This window comes from Micropterus dolomieu, linkage group LG18, assembly GCF_021292245.1.
Source record: "Micropterus dolomieu isolate WLL.071019.BEF.003 ecotype Adirondacks linkage group LG18, ASM2129224v1, whole genome shotgun sequence".
NCBI classification, from domain to species: domain Eukaryota; kingdom Metazoa; phylum Chordata; class Actinopteri; order Centrarchiformes; family Centrarchidae; genus Micropterus; species Micropterus dolomieu.
In genome coordinates this window covers 4,643,271-4,660,842 of record NC_060167.1, presented here as the reverse complement: position 1 = coordinate 4,660,842, position 17,572 = coordinate 4,643,271, and the positions used below count along the sequence as shown (strand labels likewise).

Below are 17,572 nucleotides of genomic sequence, written 5' to 3'. Positions count from 1 at the left end.
TTTATGTCTATACAGCTAAGAATTATAAAACCAATGTAAGTTTCATCACATTGATTGATAAACACACATTCCTAGCAGAAGATGTCTTTGTAAAAAAACGTATGAATATTTTCTTGGAATAGATGTCGCAATCTACACATCCATTGTCACATCCATTGGACTCTGGTTCCCACAGGACAGGCTGGTTTTTAACCCCCATCTTAACTCTGACATAGAGGTTAGCTGGGCTGGAGTAGAGTGTCCCATCTCTGTTGGTGGCAACGCACTCATACTTCCCCTGGTCTGACTCTTCACTCATCGCTATCTGGAGGGCACCTGGATGGATGGAGGGATGGAGAGGAAAAGTAGAAGATAGGGACAGGAGAGAGAGAGTCACATAGAAAGATAGTGAGGAAGAAAGAGCAATTACACAAATGTGGAAGACATCAGATAACTGGGTATAGTCTAGATACATCAAAACAGAAATGGTTAGAACTGCACAAAGAGTAAATGAATCTGTGGGATTTTTCAGCCAAACTTTTGGGACAAATTAACACATTTCTACCACTGTCAGCAAGAATTTGCCCAAACAAGAGTCAGCTTCCTGAGTTAGCTATGGGAAGAAAACAAAAACTAACAATAAAAGCAGAGATACAAAGCCTACAAAAACAGAGAATGCAGTCTTCATGCAAGGCAGAAACAAATAAACCAAAATGTGAAGTCCAGTGAAAATTACAGTATTCTGAAAAGTCTTTGCTGAAAATTAAGATATACTAGGGAGCTAATCATTTTTTAGTCTTCAAGGATAAAATGTTACAAAGATGTTGCCCTGCCAATAAAATATCCCCAACCCTTTCGCATCCATCAATGGGATCAGGAGTGTGATGTCATTTTAAAACACACCCAATAAGGAGATAAAGATCATCAACCGACCTCGATCAAGGCCAACAGATAAAAAAAGGAACAAAATACTCAAAGACTTGGGAAAGGACCAATGCTTTTTTGTGACAGAAAAAACGTCAAAAATGTCAACCAGAGGTTCTTTAGAGATGGGTTGGTAAAATAAAAACTTTATCAAAAAAGTGGTTGTTTGGGGCTTTTATCAGTAATAAGAGAGAAAGTAATGGTAAAAAACAATGAAGAAATGTATGTGCACATTTGTGCGTGTTAATTACTAATTCATCTGAGTATTTTCTTCAATAATCCATTAATCATTTAATCAAAAATATCCCAGGACCAAAAGTGCTTGTTTTGTTCAACCAACAGTCCCAAACCCTCAGATTTTCAGCTTACTGTGATAAAAGAAAAGTATCTATCAACTATATATCCCAGGCATATTCTCTGGACGTTGTCATAAAGCATTCTGGGAAGGACATCATTGACTAAAGTAAATATAAACAAAGAAATTATACAGCCCTTATTGCAAAATTACAAAACATCAAACATGATTTATATAATTCACTTCTAAGCAGTAGTAACCAGGCTTAAGAAATACATACTACAACGTACAATCAATGTCTAGTAGTTTGAAACTTGATCGCCATTGAGTGGAGAGAGTATAAGTGGGTGAGTGAATGACGAGTGCGGGAAAGAATAATTTAATAAGTGAAGGAGTGGGAAAGGAAAGGAGAGGAGAGGAGAATGTTAATGTAATTCTTGGAAAGGATGCAGGTGCACAGGTCAGATTGAGGCCAACTACCTCTAGGATGAAGAAGAAGAAGCCAGGGAGTTGGGTGTCTAATCACAAGAGATTTTGGGTCCCTGGAAGTAGAAAGAGGGCTGGGAAGTATTTTACACACTACACACTACTGATGCTAATGAAAAACTGATTGAGATGGATTAAGTTGCTTGACTGGAAAGGAATTTGTTCAATGTGAGTTCTTCCAAGTAATTAGTTTTTTTAATTTAACAAAATTCTGTGAATGTATTTTCTCAAATAACATGGATACAATGTCTGTGAGTCAGTTTCACACCCACACAAAGACACACTTTCCATGAAATAAGGAAGTCATTTGATTGTTTAATCACAGAAGTGTAGTGCCGGTCTGGCCATCTGGAGTACCGGGAAAAATCCTGGTGGGCCGGCCGAACTCGGGGCTGGTGGAAAGTGAAAAAGTTGGCAGAAGGTTGAGCGACACGGGCCTACCCCCCTTCTCCCCAGGCCTGTTGGTCTATTCCATATGAACGTCTATGGAGCCCTTAGCTCCACCCCATCCATCTCACTCACACACCACAGTGACACTGACAGCTGGAAAACGAGCTACAAGAGACAATTGAAAAGCACAGTTTAACCGAAGTGCAAGTACATGTAAAAAAGTAACCAACTCGATGCTAAGACCGGGAAGAGAAAGTTGCCACAGCCCTGTTCACGGGTGAAAGATTAGACAGAGAGGACAGTGATGCCACAGATAGGGCAGCTGAACAGTATAAAGTTCCCATACATTGATTGATTTGTGGCGGCCCACCTCAATATCAACGCTGTACGCCACATACATATTGATTTTCGATTTTGTTTCACTAGGCCTATTAAAAATTGTATTTATGTAGAGCGCAGCACCTCCTCCAGTGTGACTGGACTGTGTGTGTGTGACCTTTTGGGTGTATAGAAGAACACAGCATATTATTTAACATTAGATCCGATGATCCAGTCAGCTTGTCGGGAGATTTAAATATGAGGTTATGCTGCTGTGGCTCGTGCGTAAATGCACACATTGTCTGTCTTGATGGGGAGACGCTTCACCCTATTTCACCCACCCTGAAATCCGCTAAATGTATTTATCACACAAAACTCTGCCTGCAAACAGCGATGCTCTCAGTTAATGTTCTCACAACGCATGCACTTCATGTGTTTCCCCAGGTCTGGACACTGACTATCGATGGGGAAACATTTTGGTTGTAATGGTGTAACCAGCTGCGCAGCCTTCATTTAAGTTAATCTTGTTATCAATGGTTTTTATTCAAATTTTTAGGCTATAGTCTACATATATTTACGGAGGTCTGGACCTCTGTGACCTCATAGCTGGTTACGGCCAGGGTGTGCTGCAGCCTAGTGATCAATGGCTGTGATGCTGGTAGGTGGTTGTATTAGAGGCTGGACCTGTTTGTACGTGAGTTCATTAGCGCCAGTGGTGGAGTATATGTTGGAACATTTCTGCTGGGCAGGTCTGGATCAAAGTCCAGGGCCATTTGTCCTGAGCAGTGAGACCGTTTACCTTGCAAATGTTGCATGTAAAGAAATGTAATAAGATATGACTAGGGACATGTTGCACACTGATGCTGTTAATTCAAAATGTTTTTAGTTAGAAAATAATTAAACCCTTTGTGACGGTGATTTGCTCCAGGAAGACCAAAGAGAGTTTGGAGAACAACAGAGAAACTTGGGAGTTCACTTTTTAAGGCCTTGAAGAGTTTACAAAAATCGGCAGAAGGAGGATAAGAGAAAGTGGATATTGAAAGAGGGATAAAAGCAAACTAGGATTGAAGCGAAGGTAAAGAATGGAGCAATAAATGCATTGGTTACCTGAGTGGAGCTGCTTGATTCTTCTGTTGTTATTGGATGTATTGACCGGCAGGAAATTCTTAAACCAGGTAATTTCTGGTTTAGGGTTGCCTCTAGCAGCACAGACCATGGTGGCGCCCCGAGAATGCTCAACCACTTTCAGCTGGGGACCCATGTCTATGGTGGGAAACCCATAGGGCAACTGGTCCTCTGGAAAGATTAAATACATGAGTCAAACAGAGCTGGACATTACTCACATCTTCAGCTTGGTAGTGTAGCGCTGTAGTTCCCATCCCAACAGATGTTTCAATTGTGTTAATTTGAATGGACTTTATACAAGATGGTTTTTTTAAACACTATTCAATATATAAAAGTAGCTGTTACAGTAACTTTTGTTGTTACAGTAAATAAAAGACAGTGATGCTAAAACTTTCATTGTTTAGGCTTTGTCACGTTTTTCAGTGGGTTAAGTTAAGTTCACATTCATGCTACTACCACTACTACTATTACTTGTAGAGCAGACACTAGGTATTTTAACCATTTATCCAGAACTTTTAACTTTATTTTTTACAAACTCTCAATCGCAGCATGTAGTTCAGGTCTTATAACTGATTAGCTTGCCTCTGTGCCACATGCCTCAGAGCACATTTTGTGATTGCCTTGCAGGTTTTGTGTACTGTGTAGCATTTATTTAGACATTTGGACATTTTTGTAACTGGCCTTGTTAATACCAGTGTAAAGTTGGGGAAGTGGGCCAGGGTTTGAGCTCCAACACTGACACTGCTCTTTGCACTCAGTAGTTTTGTCTACTGTTGCAATACATTTATTGTGAATTGTCTCCATAAATAATTGCACATACATTTGAATATTTCTATATGCATATTTACATGATACCTTTCCCAAGGTCAGTCAGTGTAACTTACACTGTAAATTTCTGAAGACCCATTCACCGGTCTTTCTTGTGTAGAGATTTGTGTGCTGCCGACAAGTATGAGAAGCCGCCTAGGCCAAAATATAATACATCGCATGCATATACATACATACACGCTCTATATCATAGACAAGTGCGTGCACTACATGGTTACTCGCGTGTCTAGCCTGTTATTTAACAATATAATATTCTTTGTGTGGTTCATCAATGGTGACAAATTATCCGAAAGTCCCGCAAGGTGTGGACAACTTGGCACAACACCTGTGAAGCTGGGGCTCCGTCTCTTCAGCCAGTGTTCCTCTACTGCCACTACACACAGGCACGCTACGCCTACACATGACCCCCCATGGTTACGGTTACAATTTTTGATTTATTCAGCACTTTAAAAACATTTATTGAAAGTTTTTTTCTTTTCACATGTTTATTTATTTATTAAACGTTTAAATTTATATTGTAATAGGCTGTATATTAACTTATTGGGAGAAAACTGGTACGTTGAGCACCCCCATACAGTCAAAATGGCATGATCCTCGTTTCGCTGTGAAGCTTCGAGTGTGAGATTGACAGTCGAATCAGGCTCCGCCCATCGAAGCATCGGGTCTTCTATTCGGGATCAGCCCTACTGAGGACATATCCCTCCAATCCTCAAGTTTCATGTATAAAAACCTGATTTTGACTTCGATTATACCTGTGTACTCCATCCATCCGCTTTACACTTTACGAAGACTTTATGAAGTCAACTGATTTAAAACCACTCTAGTGTTGTAGTATTCCTTCTGGATGCAAACATTAAATTAGAGGAATGTTAAACATAAGTACCAATAAAGTTTGTCTGCTTTGTCAGTTACCTTCACAGTCGGGTGATACACACAAAACACATTTATGAAATAAGCAAAGTGTCGTATAAAGACTGTTTTTTATGTGGCTTCAAAGTATTATGATTGGCAATTTTCTTCACGGCAATGAATGGAAACTCTCGCTTGCATGTGTGTTCACACTGACCTCGTAGCACACTCAGCCTGGCGGAGGCAGTGACTTCACCTGCAGAGTTGGAGGCGTGACATTCGTAAATAACCTCGTCTATGATAGTCCTCAGTGGCTGGATCCTCAGGACCGAGCCTGATCCGTTGTCAAACTCTATTATCTGTCAGAGGGAAAACATGTTAAAGCGGCTTTAGTCAATATAATATATTAAAAATGGGTCAAAATGCGTTAAGTGAAAGGTGTCACTTAGTGACGAACCTACAGAGAATTAAAGCTCACTGTTTTGGTTCACTCTCACCGCTTGATTGTTTATGGCCGCAGCAGCTTTTAGAGAAAGTTAGCGATTATCTGGTGAACATAATTGAACATTTAGCAGCTAAAGACACCAAATATTTCCCTCAGGAGGAGCTAAAAGAGAGTGAACATTGAACTTACGTCAGGTGGTTAAAAACATAACTTCAAAAGAATCTTAATGTTGCTCTGTGTCTGCTGGATCATTATACAGGCAACTTTTTACCATTTCTATTTAAAATCTGGTAATATGTCAATGTTGTGTTTACATCTTTTATGGTTTAGTTACCATCAACTTTGTTTGCAAGTCATTTTCAGACACATTTTTCAAGGTCTTTTCCTAGTTTTTAATTTGCTAAACAAAGCTGAGGGCTCAAGTCAGGTCCTTTTCATATTCAGGATATTTGTACCATAGTTAAAAAGGTTCAGGTTAAACCCTACTAAATGGGATAAAAATACCACCTGCTGTTATAAAGTTGTACTTGCAGCGAGTAACATTAGTAATGACAAAGGATTAGGGGTAATCCTCAAAGCAACAGAGGACTTGCCACTAGGTAACCTCTCTATTGGAAAATGCTGTATAAGCATAAGTCTAAATTTTAAAACAAAATTTAATTTGGATTGCTCAATTAGACAATATTCTTTAGTAGTCAGTGCTTTTCCGGAGGCTTTGATAAACCAGATAAAATAAATGTTACAAAACTCGACATCTACTAATCTCGTTGTTAAGTACAACTAGATAGTATATGTTATAATTTTGAAGTCATTAATGACAAAATAATGTTTTCCTCTTCCAGTGAAAAGTACAGAAGCCCTAAGCGGCCATCAATTTAAAAAAAAATGTTTACTCTGTTTTATTATGATAATTTTCTCAAGTTCTCGAGATAACAAAACAGTAGTTTATGCGTTATTGCATGCGTCACCACTTCCGCGCATGCGCAGTAGAAGTAACACAGACCCTTACGTCAGTGGAACCACACGATTGGCTGTAATATGTTTTCTGCTTTGGCTGTTAAAAGCAGACGATTGGCTTTATAGCGGGAAGGGTAGGATAACCGCCATCTTTGCCATTATGGGCTTTCCCCATAGAATACACGAATATTCAACCGTTGGGTACACAATCAATTTTCAATTATGAGATTCGATTAATGAGGTTTTTTTCACGCGCCTGACCACTCTAGTTCACATCAAAGGGAAAACAAAATGAAGCCCTCAGCTGTGGGGAGCACTTTAAACTGAGTGATGATAGCAGTAGTGTGGAAGTTATGTTGTTTATTGATTTTACAATTTCTTAATTTCATTACAGATCAAAACAGTCAAATTTCCTACATTTTAAAATTAATCAGTATCAAACTATAGGCTGGAAACAAACAGCAACACAATGAATTAAATAAGACTAATTATATTAGGCCGATTGTAGAAGAAGAGCATTTGGTTGCTATAATTAAAATTAAAAGTGAATTTTGCATAATAAGGTGTTAGATCTAGTTCCGCTACCGGAAACACCACTCATCCCGTGCAGTCTCCGCCTGGACAACCGCCCGGCTAAACTACTCCTGGATTCTGCTCTGGACTCCTGGTTCAATTTCCGGGTTCTGGCCCTCCATCCACACCAACCACCTCCTTAATCAGTCTTTTCTGTTAATTATCATATACCTTCCTTTACCTTCAAAAACTGACGCTACAGGGCTTCCCCCAATGTGTTGAACTATGACACTATAGGGATCTCCAGTGCGTTACAACCTGACACCGATGGGTCTTGACCATGGGTCCATATGTGACAACTTGGGGAGTGAGAACGGGTTAACAATTAGGGGTGGGAGAAATAATCGATTCTTAGATGCATCACGAAGCGGATGTTGAAGATTATGAATCGATTAACAAATGTCTAGAAATCAATTATTTAAATGATACCAATGTTGACAAACCGCAAAAGGAACTCGCCAAAGTGCAGCACCCGGACCGTCTGTGGAGCGCACACAACAGAGAGACCAATGTTAGCCTGTATTCGGCACACCGCCAGCGCAGAACGTGACGGTGAAAGTTAGCGGAGGAATATATTAGCTTTAAGTTTCTGTCGTTAGCTAAATTAGTAACTTAACGAAGCAATATTAATTATCAGCTGTATGTCATTACTAACTAACCTGCTAGTCAAGTGTTGGGAACATCAGGCACAAGCTTAGACTACACTGTGTACAGCTCTGTCCTGTACACATACTGTACATCCTTATAAATATTTTTCAGTTTTCAGAGGAGTCTGACAACTGGTTGTTAATGAAATGAAGGGAACTAGTCCTTTTAAGCTGATTAGGAGATGTTTCTTTTGGATTTTAATGAGCAAATTAAATGCTTAGTAATTATCCAGGGATCCTGTATAGAAAAAATAATGCATCAAGATGCATCGATAATCGTTTTATAATCAAATCGCAGCCCTCTGAATCGTAATCGAATCTCGAGGTGCCCAGAGATTCAAACCTCTATTAAAAATACACCTTTCTAAAAGCGGGCCCTTGTCATCAAAGAAAAATACAGGTGTAACTAACAACATTAATGATGGCTCTATTCTATTTAGTAACTTACAGTGAGTCAGAATGCACAATACCTGGGCTCTAAATCTGGCTAACCTAAATGCTGGCAGCCATATAATCTCTCCACTGTTTTCAGTTTTACAGAGCCGATCCACACATCCCTCTGTTGTAACCCATTCCCAGTTCAGTTTAGAGCATTTTAGCATGAGAAGAAGTCAATACTATCAGAGAAAACACACAAAGTTACGCTACCTTCATTAGTATCTCAGCATCGTACCTCATATCTGTGCTTGCTGACTTTTTTGCCTTTCTTGTTCCAGACGATGTTGGGCTGTGGATTCCCTGTGGCCTGGCACACAAAGGAGGCCACTCCTCCCTCGACTCCTGTTTGGTCTTCTGGGGTTCGTGTAAATCTTGCTGTATGGAAAGATGTGTAAAAAAGTTAAGTCAAGTTCAGACTCCCAATGTTGCTGTTTGAGTGTGTACATGCACATGTCAATAAGTACAGGAGATTTGAAGATGAGGAAGATTTGAACTGACAAACTGACGTCAATACCTCCACTTGTGAGAAGGTGTGTAGGAAGAGCCTCTCATCAGTAGCTAAGTCAGTAAGTCACCTACTCTAGAGATCTGCAGATCCAGGGTTCAAATCCCCAGGTAACCGAGTCAAACTTGCTGACAATGGGGCTGTTCAGATCGTAGTGAGTCTCAAATTTATTTGGACTGCGTGAAATTTTATCGTCATGTGTCTACTGTAGCTGTCAACGAACAAACAGCGCTACAGAGCGTGTTTCGTCATCATGGCGTTCTTCTTCTGCTTGTGTAATTCCGGTGGTCACTACATTGGAGACGCTGGTCACTACATTGAATACGTACAAAGAAGAAGAAGAGGGAATAATAATAATAGTAATATACAGTCTCTGAGTAGTCTTCTGGTTTATTAGAAGTAAGAAGAGAAGTGACATTTGGACAACTGAACGAGCGCACACGCGTGTTATTTAGCACGAGAGCCAACAGCCTATGGATTTATACCATGCAGCCAGAAGAAGTCGCGAAAGATACTACAGACTGCTGACAGCAGAAATCACGGATTTAGTGGATGTCGTCGTCTGAGGCAGTAGAGAGTAGCCAGTCAAGAATAAGCTGTGGGAATCATTCAGATAATGTTTGGATTCATGACGGCCCCTTTGTGACAATGCAAAAAAGCAACAACTGCCAAATGTCTCATCAATTACTGTTAGTAACACACAAATATATGATGGTCAGATCTGGCATTTCATGTATTTGTGGTTCAGTTTCTGTGGCAGTTCTCATTTTTGGATTGTCAGAAGGGAAACCTCTGTCTCTCAAGCACACACACACTGCACACACACAGTATTTGTGGTTGGACCTACGTGTCTGTGGCGTGTCAATGGACATCTCGTTGGTATACACCCCAACTGCATGCTTGCTCTTGGCAGCCAGTTGAAAGGTGTAGGTGGAGAAAGGCTTCAGGTACTTCAGCAGGTAAGAGGAGGTAGGCTCAAAGCTCACTTTCGTCTAAAAGGACAACGGGACAGTGGAAGACGTCAGGTTGTGAGAAAAACAAAAGAAACAGGCTGAATTAACTATTCCACAGGGTGAAAGTATCCTTTAAATTCCCTATATAGAGTTAACTTTCAATGTGAAAATCAATTGTTCTTGTGTTTTCCCACCCAGCCATCTATTCACACATCTGTCCTTTAATCTTATCCATCCAACCATCCATTAATCTATTAGTCATGCAAAACAGTCCTCTCAGCTACCAATCCATCTGTCTCTCCCTCTTATCTTACCTCCTCTGTGTCGTCAGCTCGTCGGTAGACCAGATCATATCCTGTGATCTGGTTGTTGGAATCACCCTGGAGTGGAGCTACCCAGGACAACAAGATACTGGTCTCAGACTTGGCCACACCCATAAATTCTGAAGGTTGGGATGGAACTACAGAATTTAGGAAAAACAGGATTAGTCTTTTATTCTTGCAGAGAGTAAGTGCATATGTTTTCAGTATAACTGTGTCTGTCTAACAGCAAGCAAAACCATCAAGACATCCCTCTCTTGCTTCCTGTCTCTAACCTCCAGTCTTGGCCATAATCTGCAGGTCCAGGGACAGGGGGCCGTCTCCTTCAGATGTGAAGGCCAGCACTCTGATGTAATAAGTCTTGTTAGGAGTCAAATCATGGATGATGGTGAAGTTCGTGCTGCGCACAATCTGCTTCTCCCACTGCACAACACAAGGACACACACACAGACAAGTTATCAGTCATTTGTGATTAATAAAAGTCAGTGAAACCAAGCAATTGCAGGTACACACCTGGTTGACTGGCAGCGTGTTGTTTGAGGTGTAATAGACTCTGTTTCCCACCACCTGTCCGTTAGGTTCATCTGGTTCATCCCAGTGGATGATTGCTGTTCTTGTGCTCAGCATACGACCTCTGACCTGCAGGGCAGACAGGAAGAACTTCAGCAACACTGCCCTGGGATAAAATGTACACTGAAGCAAGTTGGATTGTTGGGAAGTAAAGGCAACCTAAAATAGGATTTATGTAACACACTGTTATGTCAGTCAGAACAACAGGCAAGCTTGAGGTGAAGTTATTCTATGATACACAATAACAATAGATTGAAATTACAGCTAAGCATTCAAGTCAACTTACTTGTCATACAGGAACAAAATTGCCTATTTCAAATGATAGATGCAATATCGATGAACGAATAAAATTTCTTTGACTCTGATTTGTTCAATGAAACTGACCCGTCGAGGGGGCGAGGAGGGAGCTTGCTCGGCTGTGAGAACCTCCACCACCTCGCTGGAGGGGCCCTGGCCAACGGTGTTAACTGCAGCTACCCGAAAGTCATAGTGAGAGTATGGGCTGAGGCCGCCCACGCTGTAGAGTGGTTTGGTGATGCCATTAATCTCTTTGTATGGTTCTATACCTTTGGCACGGTGCTGGAGGAAGTAAGAGAGGAAGAAGCAAGAGAGGGCAAAAATATGCTGATTTAAAGCTCTACATATAGCTCTATGTCAATGTAAATGCTCTATATTTGTATAGAGCCTTTCAAATCTTTGTGACCACTCAAAGCGCTTTAAACTACATTGCATTCACCATTCACACACATTCATACACTGAGCCTAAGTGCTCAAACAGAAACTAACATTCATGCACTTGTGGAATATATTCATACCAACCAAGATGTATGCCAAAACATACAGAACTACACATATAATGTACAGGTAGGTGTTGGTGTCCTGCTTTTTGTGAATGGAGTACTGAGTCATCCCTTTAGTGAAGCAGTTTCTATTTCATTGTTCATTTCATTGTGTGTGTCCTTGTGGGCAGAGAGTACTCCTAAAACACCAGATTACATTTGAGCAATTTGAGGTGATTTTATTACTATCAAGAGAGACAATGAACATTTTTCTTTTGCAGCCCTACTTACTGATTTAGGCAGTCAATAACAGTTTATGTCCAAATACTGCAGCTTTAGCTATAATGCAATAACCCTTCTGCATCTGTTACACACCTGTAAGATATAGTAGGAAACAGGCTCAGGGTTGCCAGAATCCCAGGTGAGTGTAACGCTTGTTGCGGTTCTCTCAGTCACCACAGGGGTACCAGGAGCATTCGGCAGATCTGAGACAGAAGAGAGAGAGAGAGAGATCCATAGGCACTTTCTGTGCCTTTCACACTTACACCTTTATAGTTAGGAAATTATGTGATAGACTCAGTATCCTAAAATTATACAGTTGACATACTCTACACAACAATTACAACAATTGGACAAATATATAAATTCAACAAATATAGTTAGTTCCTAGTTCACTTCAGAGACTGTAGGCCATATTTAATTTAATGTGTTATTTTCACATACTGTAATTAATTGATTAAATTCCTTTTCTGATTTTGAATATTGTTGGATCATATGTATATACAATAAATATATATACAGTGTATAAGTAAATATAGTATATGCCAAATATATTATACGTATATGTTAACATATATTTGGTAGATGCCCTGCAATGGACTGGCGACCTGTCCAGGGTGTACCCCGCCTTTCGCCCAATGTCAGCTGGGATTGGCTCCAGCCCCCCGCGACCCTGTACGCAGGATAAGCAGTTGACGATGGATGGATGGATATTTGGTATATAGAAAAACAGAGCGATGGGAGTTACTTTATCTACTAGTCTTACATCATATTTCTTTTGTGATGTAAATTTTCTTTTTAGTGTACTAGACATAGTCCCAGTGCTCATTCCCAGAGAGAAGAATTCTATGCTGTGGTTTTCCATCCATCCATCTTCAACTGCTTATCCGGGGTCGGGTCGCTGGGGCAGCAGTTCCAGCAGCAGACTCCAAACTTCTTTTTTTCAAGCCACATTAACCAGCTCCGACTGGGGGATCCCGAGGCGTTCCCAGGCCAGTGTGGAGATATAATCCCTCCACCTGGGTCTTCCCGAGGTCTCCTCCCAACCGGACGTGCCTGGAACACCTCCCTAGGGAGCCGTCCAGGGGCATCCTTACCAGATGCCAGAACCACCTGAACTGGCTCTACTGGTTTTGTCCTCCTTAAAATGATCTTATAAATAAAGTCAGAACCAAAGTCTCACCGAGGGAAAGGTCAAACCATCACTTCCCTCACCCATAAGCCTCCTCATATACATGCTAATAAACTCACCTTTCACAATAATCTGCGCCACCGCCTTAATCACACCAAGTGATGACATAGCGACACACGTGTAATTGTTTGACTGGAGTACGTCAGTCAGCTCCAGGACGTTGCGGCCAATGGGCATGTCATCCTCAGGCGTCAGGTTCTCTGCTCCCAGCATCCACTTCACGTACGGCATAGGGGAGCCCACTGCCACACAGGAGATGTTGATGTTCCCCCCTGGCTTGATCTCGCTGTTTGCTGGTGGGATGGAGATGCGAGGGGGGACACGACGCACTGGACCAGATAGCAATGAAAACACGGAGAAAAGTGAGGTCATTATAAATTCGTGACTGTGTTGTTCACCAAGTTGCAGAGCAGTGAATGACAACCAGGGTCTGTATGATTATAATTTATTATAAGACCACTAGGGCTTATGTGATATCAAAATGTTTTATTCATGGTGTTGGGAGCTCTCGTTTTAAAACCATCCTGTTTTATGTCTATACAGCTAAGAATTATAAAACCAATGTAAGTTTCATCACATTGATTGATAAACACACATTCCTAGCAGAAGATGTCTTTGTAAAAAAACGTATGAATATTTTCTTGGAATAGATGTCGCAATCTACACATCCATTGTCACATCCATTGGACTCTGGTTCCCACAGGACAGGCTGGTTTTTAACCCCCATCTTACCTCTGACATAGAGGTTAGCTGGGCTGGAGTAGCGTGTCCCATCTCTGTTGGTGGCAACGCACTCATACTTCCCCTGGTCTGACTCCTCACTCATCTCTATCTGGAGGGCACCTAGATGGATGGAGGGATGGAGAGGAAAAGTAGAAGATATAGAGAGGAGAGTCAGTCACATAGAAAGATAGTGAGGAAGAAAGTGCAATTACACAGACGTGGAAGATGTCAGATAATTGGTATAGTCTATAAATACATCAACATAGGTAAGAAGAAATGAATCTGAGGGAGTTTTCAGCAAAAACAAGCTGAACTCTGAGAAACACAAGGCTAAACAGTGAGCTAAAACAAGGGTCGGCTTCCTGATTCAGAAATGGGAAGAAAACAAAAACAAACAATAAAAGCACTGATAAAAAGCCTACAAAAAATGAGAATTAGTGTTGCAGTCAAGACCGCCCAAACCGAGACCAAGTCAAGACAAAGACAAGAGTTTATTGAGATTGGGACAAGACCAAGACTTTTAGGGGCTGAAACCAAGACGAGACCAAGACCAGTTCCCCACATTACATGACACACAATAAATGTGGACGTCTCAAACACTCCTTTTCCATGCTTATTATCGGGGGTAGGGGTGACAGTCGTTAACAGCATATTTTCAATTAGGGTTATTGGTTGCATTTGAAGAAATACATTTTATATCCAATCAAAGTAAATCAGACAATGCAAAAGCAATTTATTGATCTTGTCGGGATTGGCGGAGTGAAGGCGGAGGTGTGGACCCAAATGCAGACGTAGGCGAGGAGGATGCAGTTTAAACAAAGATTTATTTACAAAAAGACAAACAGGCTAACGCTGGGAGCTCAGCGGCTAAAGTTCAAACAGAAAGTGGCTCCAAAGCAAAAACATAAATCCGGGGGGAAAGAAATCCAAAAACAAGAACAAAAGGGAATCCAAGGCACAAATCCACAAAAATCAGGGAATAATCCAGAATACCAGGAAACAAGGTACAAGGCAGGACACTCAACTTCAACGTAGACAATACAAGGACATGACAAAGACAAAACTGAGGACAATATATACACAGGTAAAGCAGGGAGGGAAGCACAGCTGAGATACATCAGGTAATCAGACAAAGCTGGACAAGCACACCAGGTACAGGAGATGACCAAAATAAACAGGAAGTAAAGTTTACAGGAACATACAAGGACAGATCTACCAAAGTAAAACACAAAAACATGGAAAGACAGCAAAATCAGGACACAGACAGAGACGGGACCAAACAGGAGACAAGACTACCCTAAAACATGGAGATAAAAGACTAAGGACTAAGACAGAGCATAATGAGAAAATACAGAAGCACACCGATAAGGAAAACACTAAACATGAACTAAAGCACAGGACCAAGAACTAAGATGAGAGAAGAGACATATACTACTAAGGACAAGGAACGAGAGAAACAGGCAAATAGATAGACATATGAAACAATGGCAAAAACTCAAACTCACAGGGAAAACTACAACTCATAACAGATATTCCCAAAGTTATGGTCTTGAAATAAAATCCCAAGCCCTCAATGTCCGAGACCGAGACAAGGCCGAGTACAAAAGCGGTCGAGTCCGAGACGAGACCAAGACCATCAAACTGGTCTTAAGACCAAAACAGGTCTCGAGTACTACAACACTACTGAGAACGTAGTCTTCATGCAATGCTGAAACAAATAACTGTGGGAGTAACAACGGCAGCAGGAGTGCGAAGCAGCATAAGAAAAGGGGTGAATGAGGGCAAGAACAACAGAAACTTCAGGAACGGAAAATAAAAATTAGGTTGTGGGCGTGAGCAGAAGGAGGATAAGACAGAGTGTATATTGAACAAGGGATACAAGCAAAGTGGGAGGACAAAAAACCTTAAGGTAGAAATAAAAACTAGGATTTAAGGGAAGCTAAAGACTGGAGGGATAAAAGCATTGGTTACCTGAGCGGAGCTGCTTGATTCGTCCGTTGTTACTTGACGTATTAAACGGCAGGAAATCCTTGAACCAGGTAATTTCTGGGTTAGGGTTGCCGCTAGCAGCGCAGATCATGGTGGCGGTCTGAGAATGCCGAACAACTTTCAGCTGGGGACCCATGTCTATGGAGGGAAACCCAGAGGGCAACTGGTGCTCTGGAAAGATTAAAGATGAGTCAAACAGAGCTGGACATTACTCACATATTCAGCTTGGTAGTGTAGTGCGGTGGTTCCCATCCCAACAGATGTTTCAATTGTGTTAATTTGAATTATTTCATACAAGATGTTTTTTAACACTATTCAAAAGTAGCTGTTACAGTAACTTGTGTTGTTATAGTAAATAAAAGACTGATACTAAAACTCTCATTGTTTAGGCTTTGTCACATTTTTCAGCGGGTTTAGTTACATTCATGCTACTACTACTACTACTACAACTACTACTACTACTACAACTACTACTTGTAGAGCAGACACTAGGTATATTTATATATTTACCATTTAACCAGCAGTTTTAACTTTATATTTTGACATCTCTGCACATTTTTTGCAACATTTTTTCACAAACTCTCAAATGGCCTTTTGGTTTTCATAGTAATTTAGTTAGAGAGGTTTTGATTTACCCTTATATATTTTCCCGTGTAGTTAGAGTTGTTAATCCTCCTTTTGAGGATCTCTTTTTGTTATATTCCTTTTTTGAATCCCACAGCACCCATTGGCCCATTTTACAAAATCAATGATTCGCCACGAAACAGTATTGTAACTTCACTATACATACAGCACAGCTACAAGCAAATACTCAGTTATAGTCGCAGCGCCACCTACTGGCAACAGGAAGTAAGCTCTGTGTGACGATCATGTGATTTTCATATAAATTTTCACAATGTGTTCCACACTTGACATACTGAGACATAATTTATAGTTACCAGGTGCTCTCTATTGCTACATAGGGGACACAGGAAGAGACTTTTAAGTCCTTTTCACGTAAAATTCAGACCCACTTAGGCAGAGCTGCGGCACTCATCGACGTGCTTCACATGAGGGCCGCCCAATACTGCTTGCAGCTTTAATTATGGATTGTGCCCTATTAAATAGTAGTAAATAGTTATTTGTTTTGATTACATTAATGTAAAGTTGAGATTGATAAGAAATATTTTATTGTTACTGTGTAAAGGTTAATACTGCTGGTAAAAAGCACCTTATTTGTTTGAAGTGTTTGCAAACCACATGTTATTACACACTTGTGTACATAGCAGTACATTTCAATTAAAAGTGTGCAATACACTACTTTAGAATTCATTATTCAATTTTGCGCAGAACCAATAGAGTGTGTCTGCTTTGTCAGTTACAGTCACAGTCAGGTGATACACACAAAAAGCAATTATGAAATAAACAAAGTGTTGTGTAAAGACTGCATTTTTTATGTGGATTCCAAGTATAATGATTTGCAATTTTCTTCACAGCAAGCTGAATGGAAACAAAGCTTGCATGTGTGTTCACACTGACCTCATAGCACACTTAGTCTGGCGGAGGCGGTGATTTCTCCTGCAGAGTTGGAGGCGTGACATTCGTAAATACCCTTGTCTCTGGTAGTCCTCAGTGGCTGGATCCTCAGGATCGAGCCGGACCCGTTGTCAAACTCCATTGCCTGTAAGAGGGAAAAGACAGCGGCTTTAGTCAGTATAATAGATTAACATTGGGTCAAAATGCGTAAAGTAAAAGGTGTCACTTGCAGTGACGAACCTACAGAGAATTAAAGCTCACTGTTTTGGTTCATCGCTTGGTTGTTTATGCCCTAGCAGGTTTTATGGAAAATTAGCGACTATCTGGTGAACATAGTGGAACATTTAGCAGTTAAAGAGCCAAATATTTCCCTCCGGAGGAGCTTAAAGAGAGTGAACATTGAAATGACATTCATCAAACACAACTTCCAAACAATACTAATGATGCTCTGTGTCTGCTGTTTGTATAGGCAACTATTTACCATTTCAATTTA

At 40.7% G+C, this 17,572-nt stretch overlaps 1 protein-coding gene across 1 annotated transcript; it reads right to left on the bottom strand.

Moving 5' to 3' along the window:
- Positions 1-7: 7 nt before the first annotated feature.
- Positions 8-15,800, bottom strand: LOC123956990 (receptor-type tyrosine-protein phosphatase delta-like). Its single transcript, XM_046029570.1, has 14 exons — positions 15,547-15,800; positions 13,585-13,695; positions 12,912-13,181; positions 11,757-11,866; positions 10,987-11,181; positions 10,546-10,671; positions 10,308-10,455; positions 10,027-10,172; positions 9,607-9,751; positions 8,490-8,629; positions 5,412-5,553; positions 3,500-3,688; positions 151-315; positions 8-15 (listed from the first exon to the last, which is right to left on the bottom strand). The coding sequence occupies exons 1-14, from the start codon at positions 15,698-15,700 to the stop codon at positions 8-10; spliced, it is 2,049 nt and encodes a 682-aa protein (XP_045885526.1). The 5' UTR covers positions 15,701-15,800.
- Positions 15,801-17,572: the final 1,772 nt, after the last annotated feature.

Excerpts from the sequence above, each read along its gene's own strand:
- LOC123956990 (XM_046029570.1), bottom strand. The coding sequence starts at position 15,700 with ATGGGTCCCCAGCTGAAAGTTGTTCGGCATTCTCAGACCGCCACCATG. Across the intron at positions 10,456-10,545 it reads ACACGCTGCCAGTCAACCAG|TGGGAGAAGCAGATTGTGCG; the intron begins GTGTGTACCTGC and ends TGTGTTGTGCAG. Across the intron at positions 9,752-10,026 it reads GAGCTGACGACACAGAGGAG|ACGAAAGTGAGCTTTGAGCC; the intron begins GTAAGATAAGAG and ends TTGTCCTTTTAG.